Source organism: Xenopus tropicalis, chromosome 1 (assembly GCF_000004195.4).
Source record: "Xenopus tropicalis strain Nigerian chromosome 1, UCB_Xtro_10.0, whole genome shotgun sequence".
In the NCBI taxonomy this organism is placed as follows: Eukaryota; Metazoa; Chordata; class Amphibia; order Anura; family Pipidae; genus Xenopus; species Xenopus tropicalis.
Genome location: NC_030677.2, coordinates 180591339 through 180611155, shown reverse-complemented (window position 1 = coordinate 180611155; position 19817 = coordinate 180591339). Strand labels below are relative to the sequence as shown.

The window sequence follows — 19817 nt, the reverse complement described above, 5'->3', positions numbered from 1 at the left end:
AATAGGTTTTGCAATCTCACTTGTTGACATTTCCAACAGCAACAAAATGCTGAAAAATCTGTTGGTTGACATTAACCTAATGCTGTCCCTTCACAAAGCAGAAATAATAGAATCACTATACAGCGACATACTGTACACTGTCTTCATTTAAACTTAAAAAAAAGTACAATCAACTGTTTACATTATCACAAAACAAACACTTGCTGGGGTTAAGTGTCACACCTTGAAAATCAAAACCAAGTACAAGCCAATTAGCATTGCAAGCCCATCACTGATAGCTCAGCAGCTTTAAAATTGCCTGTCAGAGAGAAAAGAAAGCAAAAAAGCTAATTTGCTAAAGTACCCTTTTTTAACTTTCTATTTTCTTCAAACTCCTGTATTGCAAGAATCTAGAAGACTAATGGACTCAATTTTAATTTGAAATCATTTCTACACGCCAACAAAAAACAGCAAATCATTTGAAGCATGTTATTTGTGATATTCTACTTGACCTACTTTCATAATATCTAGAATTGCTTTACTGTAGTGTAGTTGGTGGAATTTATTCCCTGATTTACAAGCTATTACTATAAAGGTATGGCCTGTGACCATGATGCAGATAAAGACTATGACAGCAATTGTTGTGTATAAAAGTTAAAGAAAGCTTTCCACAGCTAATTTCTAAAGGCAGCACCCATCTAGTCAAAACCCACAATATCCATCCCTTAAATGTTACCCATTGGCCATATTTTTGCTCAGCTAATGGCTCTCCACATTGCATGCCCCCGACCACCATCTTGGGATCCAACTGTCCTGGTGCAGGGGTGTAGGCACCAATACTGGACAGTTCCCCTCAACTCTATGAGGCCATTGTATCAGCATGTAAAGATTGCAATATGTATTCCCAATGGTTATGGGCAATGCCAGAGGTGTGAGGGAATGGTAGAGAGCCAGTGTGGCCTGATAGTAAAAAAAAAAAAAAAGATGCCTATTTAACTATGGTTTTCTACTTCTGAAATAAGTCTGAATTAATGTAAATGTTGTTTGGACAGAGGATTTAATGGCAAATAGCAAATAGTCTTGGCAATTGGTTAGGAACAATTTACTACAAGTTGAAATTGCAAACAAACTGCAAGCAAATTGGTTGTTATTGGTAACTGCACTTGTAAATTTGCACCTATACTTATATATCAGTATTTTTCCATAGTTTTCCATAGTTTTGAAGTCTAGTTTAGTCCCTGAATAAATAGTCTCACTATTTACTAAAGTATGTTTCCTGTTTTCCTCAGACCACAGTAAAAAAATGTTTGCCCGCTCTGAGGTTGTATAACATTATTATGGCACAATGATGGCAACATTGCAGCTATTTCACTTTCAAATTGTTTTTTAAAGTTGGGAGTAATTTCCTTATCAACACTATTGCCACTCATTTTCCAATGGGAAAAGATTATTTTTTTGCAAATTTACATTATTTTGTCAATGTATCAATGTGTTTTGATACTGATATTACAATAATCATTTTATTATATAACATGTTAAATATATTAACATATACATTAACATACTGTATGTGAAAGGAGAGATATAAGATCCAGAAAGCTCAGAATTACTGAAAGGCCATCTCCCATAGACTCTCTGTAATAATAAAACAGAACCTTGTACTTGATCCCAACTAAGCTGCATAAATCTATATTATAGGCAAATTAATTCTATTGGGTTTATTCAACATTTAAATGATTTTTTAGCAGGCAAAATATGCTGATCTAAATTTCATAAAGACCCCTTATCCAGAAATCCCTAGGGTCCCAAGCATTCTGAAAAACAGGTCCCATATACATTTTAATATACTTTTACATACCCGATAATTCACATCCGAGTAGCTCCATTCTCAGAGTGCAATGTCGCCTGCACACCTGGGGATAGAGCCGTATGTACTGAGCTTCTATTGGAGGAGTAAAGGAATTGGCATATGGGGTGTTGTTATCCACATTCCCTCGAAAAACCTGTAACGATAAAAGTAATGGATGGTTTAAGAGCATTTATAGTAATCATCCATGAAATATGCTTCTAACTGTTCTTTGACAGAAGATTTTCTAATTATGCATTCATATTTTCCCATAAATATCATGGGAGTGCTTTAAAGCAGCAACAATTGGCCAGACCTTGTGACTTTGGTCTTATGCACCCTATTGTGCTATGTGAAAATAAGATCCATTGGGTTGGGATTAGTCATGGGCCACACACCTTATCAAGCCTGTGGAAATTCAAGTAGATGGACTGAAAATTACAGATTTGTCAAGGTCTCTTAGGCCATTATTGTGTCAGTTGGTCTGATAGGAATACAAACATGGCAACAACCTTCTTTTAAGCCTTCCTCTGTATAGGAGAAGGAAAGGTGCAATCACTGGTAGGGGGTGAGAAAGAGTTAGGCAATAAATCTTATTGTGAAAAAAGTGTGACATGCTAAGCCAGGCTGAGAGATAATTTGTTTGGGAGCTTATGCGTCCAAGAACAAATTATATTTCAGCCTGATGGCTAAGCATGTCCATATCATGTATCATATGACAGTAGTATTCTGTGGGTGGAATACCCTGGAGTGGATGGAATACCCTGTTGAGAAGTGGAGACTTTGGAGGTTCTTTGTCAATTTCTATAAGTGGGTTACTATTTCATGTTGTCTTAAATAAATTTATTTATGAACGAAGGGGCAGGGTGCAAGTGAAAAAAACAGGAGCAAGTTACTATGGAAAGGCACCAGGACCTGTGCTTTCCAGATAAATACAGCACTGTCTGTGTTCAGCAGCACTATATATAATATTAGTAGGTATCTCCTATTTCACCACCTAACTGCCCCTAATATGAGTATTATTGAGAAGTTAGAAAGTGCAGGTGGGACCAGGAGGCTAAGGTGCTAAGGAGCCCTACCCTTACTTCAGGACTGTCATGTCACTGTCATGTTAAACACATGGTGCAGAGCACAGTAATGCCTTGAATGCAAGCAAGTATTGGGTAATTTTTTTTCTTCTTCATTCTCTAGAACTTACCTCTGGGGCATTTGTTAATAACCTCTTATATCTAAAAAGCAATATCTGTATATCAATAATAATTACTCATTGTCACGACACATAAAAATCATATCTAGAATGCATTCTTAAGGTGGCCACACACGTGGCGATTTGCGATCTTTGAGATCGTTAAATCCGCCACTAACGTTCAGGGCTAAAACGGCAGATAAGGAGGTAGAAACAATAGGATTTCTACCTCCTTCTGCCGATTCAGCCCTGACAGCAGATTTTGCTCAGGCCCCTTCTATGGCGCCCGATTAAAATCTTTTAACCTGGCCGATCGGCGAGTCAGCAGCCTCCTGCAATATCGGTCGACTCGCCGACTTGCCATACACGCACCGAATATCGTACGAAACGAGGTTTCGTATGATATTATCGGTGCATGTATGGCCAGCTTTAGTAAGCAAGTTCATTGTAATTTGTTTAATGGAAAAGTGAAAAAACTATTTTAAATGTCACTAATTCCTACACATATGACTTACCATATCCTCAGAGGTCCTTTTCACTTTATATGTTGACCAGGATTTTCCATCATTGCTATATGCAATCTTGTACGATTTTATATATTCTGGGCTGCCAATGCGTTTTGCGCCTTGCGTAATTACACCAGTGACCCGCATTTTCTTTTGTAAGTTTATCTGTAGGATAGAAGGATCAGTAAATCTGTTATCTAACAATATCAGTACTTCATTTTATATAATATACTGTACATGAATCATATCTTTTAATATGTAAATAGAAAGGATATGCCTGTTCCACTTTAACTCTTTGTCCTTTCCCTGTATCAGCACTTAGTGAGCCCATGTTCCTGTAATATTTCCATTACTTTTTTTGAGGGTTCAGATAGAGGAGCAGCCTCTTGATTTGCAAGAAATTCAGCATTTTCCACTATTAGAGGAAAAGCTTGAATCACTTTCTCCATCCTTTTCTGCCTTAGAATCATTACTTGACACCACTATCAAAAAGGATAGGATTTTATAGTCTTTACAATGACTTCAAGAGAATCTAGCAGCCATTCTGTCAGTGACTGTCTGGGCTAGCTGCACAAATGAGGTGGGGGCGGAAGGCATTAATAGTTCATATGTTATCCAACAAAGTCAACTAATATTAACAAGAGTAATACAATAAAGAATTAAATAAAATGCAAAGTAAAGAAGACTTAACAAAATGATATGAATCTTTCATGAAATATTTCTGAACCCAGAATTGTATACACCATCAGCAAAAAGGAAATTTCTAATACATTATTAATATTCAATTATACCATCCGGTATACATCTTTTCTGTGTGGTGGGAAATAATATACAAATATGTATGTATTAGTAAAGAGTCCTGAATAAAAAAAAGCTATAAGGGGCTAATTTAAAAAAAAAAGCAGAAAATATATACATAAAAATGCTTTCACTGGGCTGTACAACATTTATATATATATATTCAGTCTGAGGACCACACTGGGGAGCTTCCAGTCATTCTTCCAAGTGAAGCTTCTTACAGTTCTGTAAATCACAAATATGCGTTTTTGTGCAACATGTACAGCCTTTTTGACATCTGAAATTTCCTCATGAGAATATTAAAAAGTACCCATTCTGTATAAAGGGGGAAATTTCTAGATGTACCAAAACAAAGGATTAATGTACGGGCCTTGTATAAATCCCATCAGAAGAATAACCAAACCCTAAGCATCTCAATGACCCTTTTAAGATATCAGACTAATTAGACATTTATATATAAACAAACTTTTAGAATGTATTTTAAAAAATAACTCACATTTGTGACCATGACAAAGTGATCAAATATCTAATTAGGCCCTAGATGTTTAGGGGCAGATTTACTAAAACTCCAACACTTCTCATATATTTATTTTAAAAAATTCAACAAAAATAATTTCCATGAATGTCTGACATTTACTAACAAATCTGAACTGAAAAAGCCCATAAGGAAAAAGGTCACAGAAACTGCGACTTTTTTGAATTGTTGGCTCGAAAACTCTAATTTTTTAAATTGTGGCACAAAAAACAGCTGCAAAAATTCAAAACCTCTAAAGGCAATATAAGACTCTTTTAAGAAGAGACTTCGGCAACTGACTTTTACATGATCTCGGCAAGTTTTAGCTCACGAATTGTCAGATTTGGATTTTTAGCACATAGGAAATCTTGAAAAAGTCACAATTTTTTTTCCGGGTGACTTTTATCGCTAAAAATCCTATTCGGGGGAAAAAAAATTGGTTAGTAAATGGCCCCCATAGTGTACCAGGAGTTTTGTTGGAATCAACTGCTTGCAAGTTTTGCAAGAATTAGGTACTGCCTGGCATTAGTTTATAGCAGCCAATGTTCAATAAAAGAGAATTTCTAGGGGGCATTCCAAATATACCATCCTATATGGGGGATACCCAGGGATTGTAGCACATGAAGAAATGGGAATGGCCTTACCTACTTTTATGTCCTGGCCTACAGAGTCAACAAAGAAACAAGAACATAATTCCCTTTTTCTCAGTACAGTGATTACTGAGCTCAATCATTGCACATGTCATTTACCTTCTAATGTATTGCCATAAAGAGAATATGGTCATTTATACAAACATACCAATTAAGACTGCAAGTTCTGTGGTTGTGTCACCTCTGCATTTAACTATTTGTGTAACACTATTGTAAGTCAGCTCATCTTTACATTACATATGGGATAGTCTATCTATCATTTAACATCAAATTATGCTTTCTTCTGGTCTTTACAAGAACATAAAAATCTCAAATATCAGGTAATTTGTCAGCAATATATCTTAGCATATGTAGCAACAGGGAATCATATTCATTCTTGTTTTACCATTACATAATCAGAGAAAATATTGGCACATAAAAGCCATGGCGTACCATAAAATTCAGTGTAGTAATAACATTTTATGCTGAATTTTGGTAAGCGTAGAAGGGTGTAAAATTCTGGCATTAAAAAGTTTGATGTTTGAAAAACAGCTATTTTGATTTCACTTTTTACTCCAGAATATCTTTGCAGCCTGCTTTTGGTCAGTTAATTTTTTAAAGGTTATGTTAGGTCAAAAGTTGCGTGAAATAATGGAGTAGATTTAATTACTGTCAACTGTAAAATAAATTACAAACTCTTATACATGCCACGATAAGTAGACCTTTATAATACGCAATTTATTTTACACCACTTTTTAATTACATCAATCATGTTGTACACCTTTATAAATAACCCCCATTAAAAACACTCCCGGAAGACCTGCTATAAGGAAATTGATAAGGCTTGGGGATTTGTAAGATGCACTCTTGTACTTGTGTACTTTATCTCTACTCTTTAGAAATAAATGCATTTGATAGCTATTACTTTCCTTAGAATGGATCTTTAGAGCTTGTGGCACCCTTAGATAATGGGATCCCATTAGAAGTGTTCAGGGTTGATGTATGGGAAAGGGTCATATTCGGCACTTAGAAAAACTAATAATGTAGAAGTGGGAAAGGTTGTGTTACAGTGGTAACATTTTACAGTGGCATGGGGATCGTGTCCCAGTGTATGGGAACGTCATAGCCTGTGTTATCTTTTCAGATATCTTTTACTGAGTAGTGATGAGCAAATCTGTCTCATTTTGCTTCGCCATAAAATTCGTGAAACGCATCCCCAGAAATGGAATCCTCTCCCCCAACATACAAGGAATGGTTAACAAAAGTAGAAGAAATAAGGAAATTAGAAGAGATATCCCTTCTAATACATAATAACAACCAAACGTATTCAAGATATGGAGACCTTGGATAGAGTTTCTGAACAATTTAGATCAATAATGGTATAAAGAAATGGTCACCAGCCTAGCAATGGATACCAAGACACTCCCCCCCTCCATTTTTAAACTCATCATTGACAGAAATACATGTACTGAGAATGTAATAACAACCATATATGATGATGTACAGAACTGACTTGCATTCAAAGTAAAAGTACAAAAAGTAGCAAGAACTTGTTGTCAGCTTAGGAACAACAAAAGAATATGATGGTAAAATATACAATGCACCCTTCCCACCCCACCCCCTTTTTTTTCTGTACCCCCTCCCTCAATGTTGAAATGCAAAAATAAAGAATTAAAAAAAAATTAATGAAACAGCGCAAAATGTGCGGAAATATTTTGTCTTTTTTTTTTTTTTTTGGCTCCTGTGCTTTTTTTGACGCGACTGCGACCAATTGTGACGTGCAACAAATTTTTCCAAGGCAAATTTTCACGGAAGTTTCGCAAAACAATTCGCCAATGGCGAAATGTGGAATTTTGCTGCAAACCCATGCCTGGTGAAAAAATTTGCTCATCACTATTACTGAGGCATTTCTCTGTAAGTACACTATTACTTAAACAATGCATTACACTTTTCATGTAAGAACATGTCCCTTCTAAGTTGTACCAAACTGGCTAAACTTCCCATCCACTGAAGATCTAGTTGCTTAGCCCTTGCAAACAAATCAATGTATTCATAAATGATTTCCAGCTTCTCCCCCACTACCTTCTTAATGGTAGATATAGATTTTCAAACATCTTAAGTTAATTTGCCTGGAATTGCAAACACAGGGAACAATACAAAACTGACTGCAGTCTCCAGGATTAATAGCACACGTTATAATAAGTGGAATGTGGCATTTTACTTGTACATGAAGCCATACGTGGGCTGAATAGAAAAAAAACATATTTAGGTTTTACCTAAAAATATTTTGCAATATTAATGTCAAATTTCCTGCTCAGATGGGACATTATGCTCTCTTCCAGATGTGTAAAGCAGTCTAGACAGTACAAGCTCCGCTAAGAAAAGATAAACAAGTTGGTTCTGTGCTGCTCAGAAAGACATGTTTACTGGCATTAATGCATCAAAAAAGAATTCTCTATTTTGAACAATATAGCCAGATTAATTGGGATAAAGGAAGGTCGGTACAGGCCTGAGGACAAATATGTGAAAAATACAGAAAAAGGAATTTAAAGAAGCTAAAGAGGTTTTTCCAAAGGAGACACTATAGAACCAAGAAAATAAAATGCTGCTGAGTATGACAATGTTATCCAGAAAAAAAGAACAGAATCGTCTTAAGCTTCTTAAGGTGAAAAGCACAGGGGGACATACTGTAGCTCCGATACAGATCTAAAATGGACACTATAAATCTGGGCTTCAAGGGGTTATGCTTTAATCTTGGGAATTATTGTCTTTTAAATAGGTTTCCTTTTTTTCGATAAAATTCTCTACATAGAGTTACCTATTATCTAGAGCAATTGTCTATATGTTTTATACTTGCAGATATTAGTACCATACTGTATATCTTGGGAAGGATTATTAATAATAATAATTATATAATATAGTGATAGATATATATAGTGTATATATATATATCTATATATGTCATGCAAGAGCGATAGTGCTCCAGCACTGAAGGGGTGCGCATAGGTACCTTTCTCAGAAAGAACTTCAATTAGAGATGCCGGAAGGGAGATGCATATATAATTTGTGCCTTTGTCTTGCTACAAGACTTTGTGGGGCTAAGATTCCAGGAAACCAATAGCAAATTATCGCCCTTTAATGCCATGATCAAGGGAAAATAGTCTAGTGGACACCAAAAGAAGGTCAGTTATGGGATAATGCAAGACAACAGAAATACATCCATTTAACCTCCAATTTGAACTTCACTCCCTTATAAATGATATATTATGAAGAGAACAAATGCTTCATGATGATACCATCCATTCCATACCCACCAACCAGGAGGAATGGTTTCAGGGGATACTACAATATTTAAGACAACATACGTTTGTTATCAATTCTATATTTCGTACTAGGACATACTAATATCATATTCCACAAACTGGCCTGGCAATTTGGCTTGAAAACTCCTCTCACTTTCCATACACATTCCATACTCCACCTAAAAACAAATACAGATGGAGAACCTGTCTGACCCGAGAAGGGTGTTTGTTACAGTAAAAAAACATTTAGCTCATTAAATAAGTGATCAAAAAATGTTGCTTACTATCATTAAAGTGCTGTCCTAATGTGGTTTGAACTACACACCAGTCCATGAATGTGTGCCAGAAGTGCACTACCAACCCAGTGTACCATAATTCCCTGTGCCTTTTATCCCAGTGCCTACATATTGCCAGTCACTTCAGCAATTATCTGATGTGAAGCCCTTGTCATTGACCAGTGCATGTCATTTACTCAGCAACTACTAAATGTAGCTTGGGAAAAGTGACCTGTCACTGGTGACATGCAAGAATATGACTGCAGCACAGGGTACTTTTGGAGACTTTCAGACATTGCTATTAACTACCTGAAGGGATTTTGGGAGTTAATGTACATAAAAGTCAATTACAAAATAGATCAATATTTGCAGTTGCCTGTCTCAGCAGCTTCAGCCAACTGTCTTCTTTGATTGGCAGATTAGACAGACAGATAGATAGATAGGTAGATACATAGATAGATGATAGGCAGCCACATATAGATAAATTACCCTTTTATGTACATTTTTATTTAACAGAAATACTTTAGAAATACTTAGAACAACTCCCAACGCAAACCCCACCAAATTACTAATACATTTCTTCTGGGAATATAACCACCATGCAAAATACATTTATAGAAAGTCATATTGAGACTATAACTTTATTTACAAGCAATAACTCGAAATAAACACAAAAAGAGTTCACCGATTTCAAAAGAAAACAATAAAATGCAGTCATTAATGAGTCTTTTGACATTTATAAACATCTGTCTCGGAACACTAATAATTCAAAATGTCAAATAAAATACGAGGGTTGCAGTTTTGACAAATGCCGGCTCTTAAGGCAGACAGTCTGTGAGGCATTATAGCTGTTTACTTCAATGTATTCAGCTCTATCTCCTGTTTACAAAACTGTTACCAGGCTCCAGATCTGTAAACACGCCACCACATGGTGGGCATTGCAGATTTCACAATACAAAATATGACATATAGGTTTGTGTATCGTGCTTGTTATTGCAAAGTCTAGACAGAAATAAAGAAGAGAAAGCTTAATATCATCTATAGATATTTGTGAATGAAAAAGTTACATATGTTATTCTAATTAGCAATATGGCTATGAATCTGATTCATGCATTCCTACCCAAGAATGGAATATACCCACCCAAAAGTGCAGCAGGTGCTGTGATGTTTGGCAGATTTAACAGGCATCAAGTTTTCACAAGCAATAATAATAATGACGGTTAGATGCTAACAGTTAATTTCATTCCAAACAAGATTCATCTGAAGTCCTGTTAGCATGAGAGTTCTATCTAGGCAGCTTACCTATAACATCCCATAGAACAGTCTTAAGTGCTCATAGCATTGAAACACAATCTGACAAATTGATGCATGAGTCTGTATTGATGAATGTGTCATTTTATTACTTATTAACAGCAGTAAGTGGTTGGGTCATGGCTTGTGTTATGGGTAAAATATGCTTTGTTTCTTGTAATGTAGCACTGAGCCCAAGAGACCAGATTCCCAACTTGAACCATGGAGCAGCTGAAGATGAATGAATGTATCAGATTTGTATTATGTGGTTATTTTTTTGGCATTTACACCCAGCTGGCATCTCAAAAATCATGTCTTTCAACATGTTCAAAATGTTGTTTGTTTTCTGACCGTCCTTATTTTCCCAGGCCATCTTAAGAAAGAATGCAGGTCTTATAACCTTGTCATCTTAACACTATGCTTGAAAATAAAAAAATAAGATTCAGATATTGTTCGTAATAAAAAAAATAAAGCTTATATAGTAATATAATTTGTTAACTTTAGCAGAAGATTTATTGTCCAAATTATTCCATTACATTAAAATGCTCTTCAGCGTCCCATTGATCATAACACTGCTCCAATTTGCATTTATCAAATGTCTGAATTGCCTTTTGTCATAATTCTTAGGATAGAGGTCTGTCCCTGCTATGAAATCTATCATCTCGCCACATGTTTTTCTTAGAAAACATCTCTAATATTGTTAATAAGAAACCATTTTCCATTAAAGAGACCTTTGGAAAGGGTGAAGATGGAATTATAGTGAATAGTCCATCTTGTATCAACTGAAAGACTGTTTCTTTGACAACTTAGATACTAACATTTATGACTGATAGAAAAGAGAAATGAGACTGAGGTGAAGCATGAGAGAGATAGAGAGAGGATGGAGGAGGGGAGACGTTAGATATATGGAAAAATATAAAGCACCTCTAGAGAGAAATGGAAAAGAGAGAGGAAAAAATAAAGTAAAGTAAAGAGACTGGTGAATAAATGTATAGGGAGGTGAGTATATTAAAAAAGGAAAACCCCATGGTCTCCTATCTTGCTCAATCTCACATTTATATTTCCTACTCCCCATGCCCCTAATCATGCCATCATAGTAAACCTGTAGCAGGAGGAATGACACCAACAGGTTTTTACTAAGCTCAGATGAATTAAACCTAGACTTTACTACTGGAAAATTACTCTTTAACACAAAAAAAGTGATAAACTATATTTATACCCTGTTTTCCCATTTATAAATACGTCCTAGCTAAAATAAAAAAAGCAAAACTAGAAGTCTTATCTACGTTAACAGCTGCTACATCCCACAACACCTGCAGATATGCCAGGAAAAATAGTTGTAGGCTGGCCCGTTCACTGCTCCCGCAAATAGGAATTAAAGTTTTTGATCCTTATCCATATAACATTAATGCTTTTAAAATATATATATTTTTTTTAAAAGTCTAACTTATTTAGAAATACATTCCAGCAAAATAATAAATAAAAAAGTATTCCAAAACATTTGGAATTAAACATGAAACAGTGGGCGCTTCTTTTAGATACTGCTCTATTGAGAGTACAGGTATCGGACCCCTTATCCGGAAACCCATTATCCAGAAAGCTCCGAATTACGGAATGCCTGTCTCCCATAGACTCCATTTTAATCAAATAATTCAGAATTTTAAAACCGATTTCCTTTTTCTATGTAGAAATAAAACAGAACCTTGTAATTGATTCCAACTAAGATATAATTAATCCTTATTGGATGCAAAACAATCCTATTGGGTTTAATTAATGTTTTATTGATTTTTTAGTAGACTTAAGGTATTGAGATCCAAATTACGGAAAGACCCCTTATCCGGAATACCCTTGGTCCCGAGCATTCTGGATAATGGGTCCTATACCTGTATAACTTTAAAGACCCATAAATACTAAATAGACAATTTTAGACCATGGGCGTTGGATTTGAAATATATAAAGTGTCTAACACTCCGTGAAAGCAACAGATTAGTTAATTTGAAAGTATAGTTAATATGAATAATATGTGAAAATGAAATTATAGCCTAATATAGTTTTTATCTATGTTTAATAATACATATTGTAAAATATAAGCCAGTGAGGAGTTCTATGACAAAATATGGCTACAAATGCTTTTATGCAGGTAATGGAACTTCGAGGTGCCGTCTAATATCCTCATATTTTAAAAATGGGGTACATTATTCCTTATAATATGTTTCAGTGAGGTGTGACACAAATTACATTATTCAGCATTGATTATAACTGATGACATCACAAAGCACCGTTTAGAAGAACAGAATTTACAGAATATTCATGGCTCTTGTGTGTTAATGACTTGGATAATACTGTGATTGCACAAAATGGGTGTATTAGTAAATCTGTTTAAAAAGAAAGTGTTTCAATGCCACTTCTTATACAGTCCATCATCATGTAAAACATGGCATATTTAATTTTTAATTTATTTATATAAGTAAAAAAAATGTATAGAAAAAGTCAAGATTTGAGTAGATACATAAGTAGATAAAGTGGAGCTAGATACAGGTATAGGATTTAATATCCAGAATGCTCGGGACCTGAAGTTTTCTTTAATTTGGATCTACCCTGAATATCATAAATCTCTGGGCACTGGGAACTTGTTTGATTAAAAAAAAAACAATTAACCACAATATGAATTCACTGAACAAGAATTACTAAACATATTTTCTTTCATTTTAAAAATATCAAAAATTCATTCAAGGCCAATGGCAATCATAAATAATAAAATGCATTTAAGTGTGATTTGTTTTTGGGATCATATGTTGTTGCATCAACAAACTAGTGTTATTTCTTTATTATAAAATACACATTGTGATTCTGAAAACAACAGTATATGAATATTATCTATATATGTCATATTTATATTACATTGTGGGTTCATGGTGTGATAGCGTTTGTTTTGTCGGAGCGGATGGTGGGGGTTCAACATGTTTAGTGTTAGCAGGAACACCCTTATATTTGCACGGCAGTTCCATACCATCTGGTTCTACCACTGAGCATTTATTCCACATAACCAAACTTATCAGCAACAAACAATTCTTTTCACAGCTAAAACCACACTCACCCCCCATTTTTTCTATCCAGCGTACACACTTGATTCTGAATTTACCATTCTTCATCTTGCAAATTACATGTTTAAGTCTCATTATATTCAATAATTATTTTTGAAGAAATTTTGATTATTTCTGCTCTACCTACTCTAAGCTATTCTGTCCATCAACTGCAGTTTTAATACACCATCCATTATTATTCACTTTATTCTAAAAACTATCACCCACTGTCCCTCTCTTATACATCACCTTATTCACCTTTGCAGTGTTTTTCCTTGCTGTACCCATTTTTAACTTTGTTTGGTTAGACAAACTAATTAGTGATGAGCAAATCTGTCCCGTTTCGCTTTGTCATAATGTTCGTGAAACGGAGACCGCAACTGCTGCCTTTTTGACACGCTCACACCCGCGCCCAATTTGCGCAACAATTTTATGTGCAGCAAATTTTTCCACTGAGAATTTTCACGGAAGTTTCGCAAACCAATGGCGAATGGTGAAATGCAGAAATTCGCTGTGAATCCAAGCCTGGTAAAAAAAATTCACTCATCACTAGAACTATTACAATTTTGACCATAAAACCATTGTAAAGCTGGCCATACACACACCAATATTATCATACAAAACCTAATTTCATATGATATTTGGTGCATGTATGGCGGATCTACGAGGCAACCAATACGGAAATGGCTGTGGATATCGGCGGTCTGATCGGGTTAATGGCGCCAGAGCAAAATCTACGTTCAGGGCTGAATCGACAGGTGGAGGTAGAACCTCTATTGTTTCTACCTCCATATCTGACGATTCAGCCCTAAATGTCAGTGGGGGAAACAAATGAATCACCGGTTGCAAGAAAGAACGTTATTGCTACATGTACGACCTTAAGCCTTTTTAATACAAACCCAATAGAAAGAAAAACTTTTCTTACATATTTTACACCCCTATTAAAATGTTATTTAATTTGTTCAGTTTGGGTGGCAAGCTTTTCTAAGTACAGCCCTCTCTTACATTTTTATTGGTATTCAGAGTATTTTACCAGTTTAGTAGAGTGATACAGAAAACAAGTATTAATAAACAAAATGATGATAAAAAAAAAATTGCTAAATGCAGTATCCAACGTAGTACAATTTCACTTTTACGGCTCTAAAAACAACATTCCAATATTAAAGTTAAATTACTATCACCAAAGGCAAAACAAATCTAACCTTAGGTAAATATTAAAGGTGTTAACATCAAAAGAATTGTTAAAAATTCATATATATCCACATGAGGCTATAAAGGTTCACAGTACAGTAGAGCGGATATAATTAGGGACGCTATCAATTATTTATAATTGTATTTAGCTTCAATTTAGCCTTAAATTATTTAGTATGGCTTTGTGCTTCAAACAATTCTTGTTTTTAAAGAATATTTTAGGTTTATTTCGAAGGTATTTGCTTTTGTTAAGTGGAGATCATGCCGGTTTATAAGCTGCTGACAAAGTGCTCGCCTACATATCTGATTGCAAACAATAAAAAGGCTTGTCTTCTCAATAGATATCCACTAAGATATAGCAGAGATAAATTCTGTTTACAGACATTCTTTTCAGTGGGTTTCTGGGCTGTTTGTGTGTCAATGCAAGGTAAAATGCCAGTTGTAGGAGGGGCCTGATACAAGCACATAGCCAATAAAAGCTCTTCTAGGTATCCAACAAGCAAGCCTCTATGTAAGCACCATTTTAATGAGCAAATGGAATTTACAATTGTTTCTCGTGAACTCGATGTGTCTACAAATTCAATAACCAAGAAGGTAAAAATAAAGAAAAGGTAGTGAATGCAAGCAGAAACATGCTGTATACATAAAAATTAGTGATGGGCGATGTTTCGACAGGCATGGATTCACGGCGAATTTCCGCATTTCGCCATTGGCGGATTGTTTTTGCGAAACGGATGAAAAAATTCGCCACGGAAAGTAAAACAAAATAATAGCCACGGGTGACGAAATAATAGCCGCGCGACAAAATAATAGCCACGGGCGACAAAAGAATAGCCGATGTGCGACAAAAGAATAGCCGCGCGGTGAAAGAATAGCCGCGGGCAACAATTTTTTTTTGACGTGCAACATTTTCGCCGTTTTGCGAATTTTCCGCCGTTTCGCGAATCTTTTGAAAGATTCGCGAATTTTTCGGCGAAGCAAACTGGGACAGATTCGCTCATCACTAATAAAAATCAATAAAAACAAAAAATAATATAATAAGTGTAAACAATTTATGATACAGAGATATGTTGCACATGTATGGTATACAACACTATGGGGCACATTTATCAAACTACGATTGTTTCCGAATACAAAATTTTTAATTTTTTCGTACTGTGCATATTTTTGGGACTTTTTCGTTAGTTTTCGACAATTTGCGTGACAATTTGTGCGACAAAATCGTATTGTCATGCCGAGTACAAAAGTTTCGGATTCATTAAAGCTTCGTTATCATGACTTTCCCTGGGCCAGGTTAGAGCTGCAGAATGCCATTGAGCCCTATGGGAGACTTTCCTTGGGCCGGGTTGGAGCTGCAGAGTGCCATTGAGCCCTATGGGAGACTTTCCTTGGGCCGGGTTGGAGCTGCAGAGTGCCATTGAGCCCTATGGGAGACTTTCCTTGGGCCAGGTTGGAGCTGCAGAGTGCCATTGAGCCCTATGGGAGACTTTCCTTGGGCCAGGTTGGAGCTGCAGAGTGCCATTGAGCCCTATGGGAGACTTTCCTTGGGCCGGGTTGGAGCTGCAGAGTGCCATTGAGCCCTATGGGAGACTTTCCTTGGGCCGGGTTGGAGCTGCAGAGTGCCATTGATCCCTATGGGAGACTTTCCTTGGGCCGGGTTGGAGCTGCAGAGTGCCATTGAGCCCTATGGGAGACTTTCCTTGGGCCGGGTTGGAGCTGCAGAGTGCCATTGAGCCCTATGGGAGACTTTCCTTGGGCCGGGTTGGAGCTGCAGAGTGCCATTGAGCCCTATGGGAGACTTTCCTTGGGCCGGGTTGGAGCTGCAGAGTGCCATTGAGCCCTATGGGAGACTTTCCTTGGGCCGGGTTGGAGCTGCAGAGTGCCATTGAGCCCTATGGGAGACTTTCCTTGGGCCAGGTTGGAGCTGCAGAGTGCCATTGAGTCCTATGGGAGACTTTCCTTGGGCCAGGTTGGAGCTGCAGAGTGCCATTGAGCCCTATGGGAGACTTTCCTTGGGCCAGGTTGGAGCTGCAGAGTGCCATTGAGCCCTATGGGAGACTTTCCTTGGGCCAGGTTGGAGCTGCAGAGTGCCATTGAGCCCTATGGGAGACTTTCCTTGGGCCAGGTTGGAGCTGCAGAGTGCCATTGAGCCCTATGGGAGACTTTCCTTGGGCCGGGTTGGAGCTGCAGAGTGCCATTGAGCCCTATGGGAGACTTTCCTTGGGCCAGGTTGGAGCTGCAGAGTGCCATTGAGCCCTATGGGAGACTTTCCTTGGGCCTGGTTGGAGCTGCAGAGTGCCATTGAGCCCTATGGGAGACTTTCCTTGGGCCGGGTTGGAGCTGCAGAGTGCCATTGAGCCCTATGGGAGACTTTCCTTGGGCCGGGTTGGAGCTGCAGAGTGCCATTGAGCCCTATGGGAGACTTTCCTTGGGCCAGGTTGGAGCTGCAGAGTGCCATTGAGTCCTATGGGAGGCTTCCAAAATCATGCACAGAAGGATCAAAGTCGGAAAGGTTTTCGATACCAAAATTTAGTGACTTTCGGATCGCCATTATGATATTATAGTGACTATTACAATTTTTTTCGTAAGCATTTTCGTGACATTTCCGATCATCAGAAATGATCGTATCTAATCTGAATTTTACCCATTTCGGGATTCAAATTTGTACTTTGATGAATCTGCCCCTAGGTGGCTTATTTATTAAATCACTGCAAAAAAAATATGTGATACAGAATTTAAATCTTCAGAACTCATTTCTGAGATTTAAAAAAAAACAAAAACCTTGAAAAAAATTGGAATGAAATCATTGAGCAGCTAAAACCTAGCAAGCTTATATAGGTGTAGACAGTAGAATTTGAAAACATAATGGAACAATGTAATCTAGTTTATTTGCATGGATTACCCCAAATTGATTTTAATATTTTTAACATTTCAAATCAAATTTGAAATGTAATAAATCTATCACTAATACATGAATTAATTTCAACCTTCCAAAAGCTAATATAAAGGCTATCTAACCTAAATTCCCAAGAGCGAGGACATGTGCTCACATACACAACTTCCAAGGATAACTGACACATATTGATCTACATCAGGCGCTTCCATAATCACATTGTTAGCAGCTAGGAAAACATTTATGCCTGTAGGAAATCCTTATCTTCACAGGTCTGCATTACAGCTCCTTCCCTGTCATGTCAGCATACACTGTTGGCTACTATACAATTTAACAACTAGGGAGTGAACAGAACGTTAGAAAATGAATATCCAAATCTTGGCTCAGGGCTAAAGTACATTTGTGAATGATAACTCAAGGCAATTTTAATAAATGGAGGAAAGGGGCATTTTCCCAGAGCCCACTAGGACAGAGGAGCCTACCATCATCCATTTCATTAGGCAATAACTGCATGTACAGTAGCTCTGTATCATGTTGTAATAAAATAAATAAATACAAATTTACAGAGATTAGGGGCCATGTGGTAAAAGACCCAGTAGGAAGGAGGTCCCTGCACGTACAGCTTATAATCTAACTTTTAAATGATGCAGACCTCTCATTTTAATCAACTATAAAAACTCCAGTATATTTTCCTTTATGTCTTATCTTATCTTTCTGTTGGAAGAAAACAAGTATAAGCATTAAATCTGGGGCAGGTTAATACATTTTTACATTACAGGTATGGAATCTGTTACCTAGAAACCCATTATCCAAGTTCCAAATTACAGGCCATCTCCCATAGACTTCATTCTAATTAAATAATTCTAATTTTTAAAATTGATTTCCGTTTTCTTTGTAATAATAAAACAGTATCTTGTACTTGATTCCAACTTAGATATAATTAATCCTTATTGGAGGCAAGAGAATCCTATTGGTATTAATTAATGTTTAAATTATTTTTAAGTAGACTCAAGGGGGCACATTTACTAAGTAGTGAAGCTTCACCTCGGGAAGCTTTGCCATATTTCATGCAACTTCGTAGGCGTTAATTTGCAGCGACTAAGTGTAATTCATCAAAATTCTAACTTTCGCTGCGGATATAGAGCACGTTCTTTTCACTAGCAGCACCATCTTTCAGCGAACATTCGCTATCGTATGTGAGCTAGTGCTGATTGAAATAGTGGCTATATATTAGCAATATTGAGTGAAATGGGTAAGGAAGAGAAAATTCATCACCCTTTAGTAAATTACCGAATTTGTACTTCTTCACATGGGTGAAAATTCTTTCGGTGAAGAGGTGTGAAGTTTCACTTGTGAAAAGGCACTAGCGCCTGTTAATAAATAGTCGAAATGCTCAGTGAATTGTCTAGATTTCTAGATCAGACTCAGGCCATAGCTTAATTGTGTTTTATGCTTTCTAGAAATGCCCTTCAAAACATATGTCAAAGTTCAAAGTTTGGAGCAGTCAAATCAAAGATGATGAACTTCCAGTAGACCCTCAGATAAGGTATGAGCCTTTTTTCTACACCTAAAGTAACCCTCCCCTTATGGACCTCCTAGCCCTGTCAATGCCACCCTCCCTTAATCTGTATGTTCAGGTAGCTCTATGACCAGTAATGCATGGTCGAAGGCTGATGGTTGTACCAAACTAACTAAGCCAAACTATTGAACACACTTAACTGACTGTTTACCCTTCAAAGAATCACACTGTCAGGCCAAGATAGGTTATAAAGGCCACAGCTTTATTAACAAATTGTTCAGTAACACAATAACTGTAAACAATTAAGCTACTCCACTGTAGCAAATAGGCTGCCCGCTTGTACCTAAACTCTTCTAATGAGGGGGACACCAGTGCATTATAACACCAGCAAGCAGTACAGCCACCTGCCACAGTCAGCCTACTTGACACCTCAAGCTGGGTAGGCTCCCCAAGCACTACACAAAGGGCATCTTGTATTGCCAGTACAAAAATATCCAATGCTACATCAGCTAGATGCACCCTATCAGTCCTAAAATCACTCCCTATCACTGCCATTCTCTATGTAAAAGACCACAAAACCCCCCAGCTCGCTACCTGTTTGTTCACCATCTTTCTGCTTCTTTCCAAGGTCTCCCAGGAATGTGCAAAATGCCAATGAAGGTGCCCCACCAACTTGAAAAAACATAGTTTTACCTTTGGGGCCAACCGATGAATGCAGTCTAGATCCCGCCTCATTACGCTTAACACATAACCCAAAAAACCCAACAGAGGACCTGGGTTACAGCTAAAGCAACTTCAGATAAGCC

At 36.9% G+C, this 19817-nt stretch overlaps 1 protein-coding gene across 2 annotated transcripts in view; it reads right to left on the bottom strand.

Moving 5' to 3' along the window:
- Positions 1-19817, bottom strand: part of edil3 (EGF like repeats and discoidin domains 3) — a 296005-nt gene that overhangs the window by 70205 nt on the left and 205983 nt on the right. For both annotated transcript variants that reach the window (XM_031897510.1, NM_001100213.1), the window contains 2 exon segments: positions 3527-3682; positions 1838-1982 (listed from right to left, as the gene is read on the bottom strand). In XM_031897510.1, the coding sequence (XP_031753370.1) occupies positions 1838-1982; positions 3527-3682 (301 nt within the window).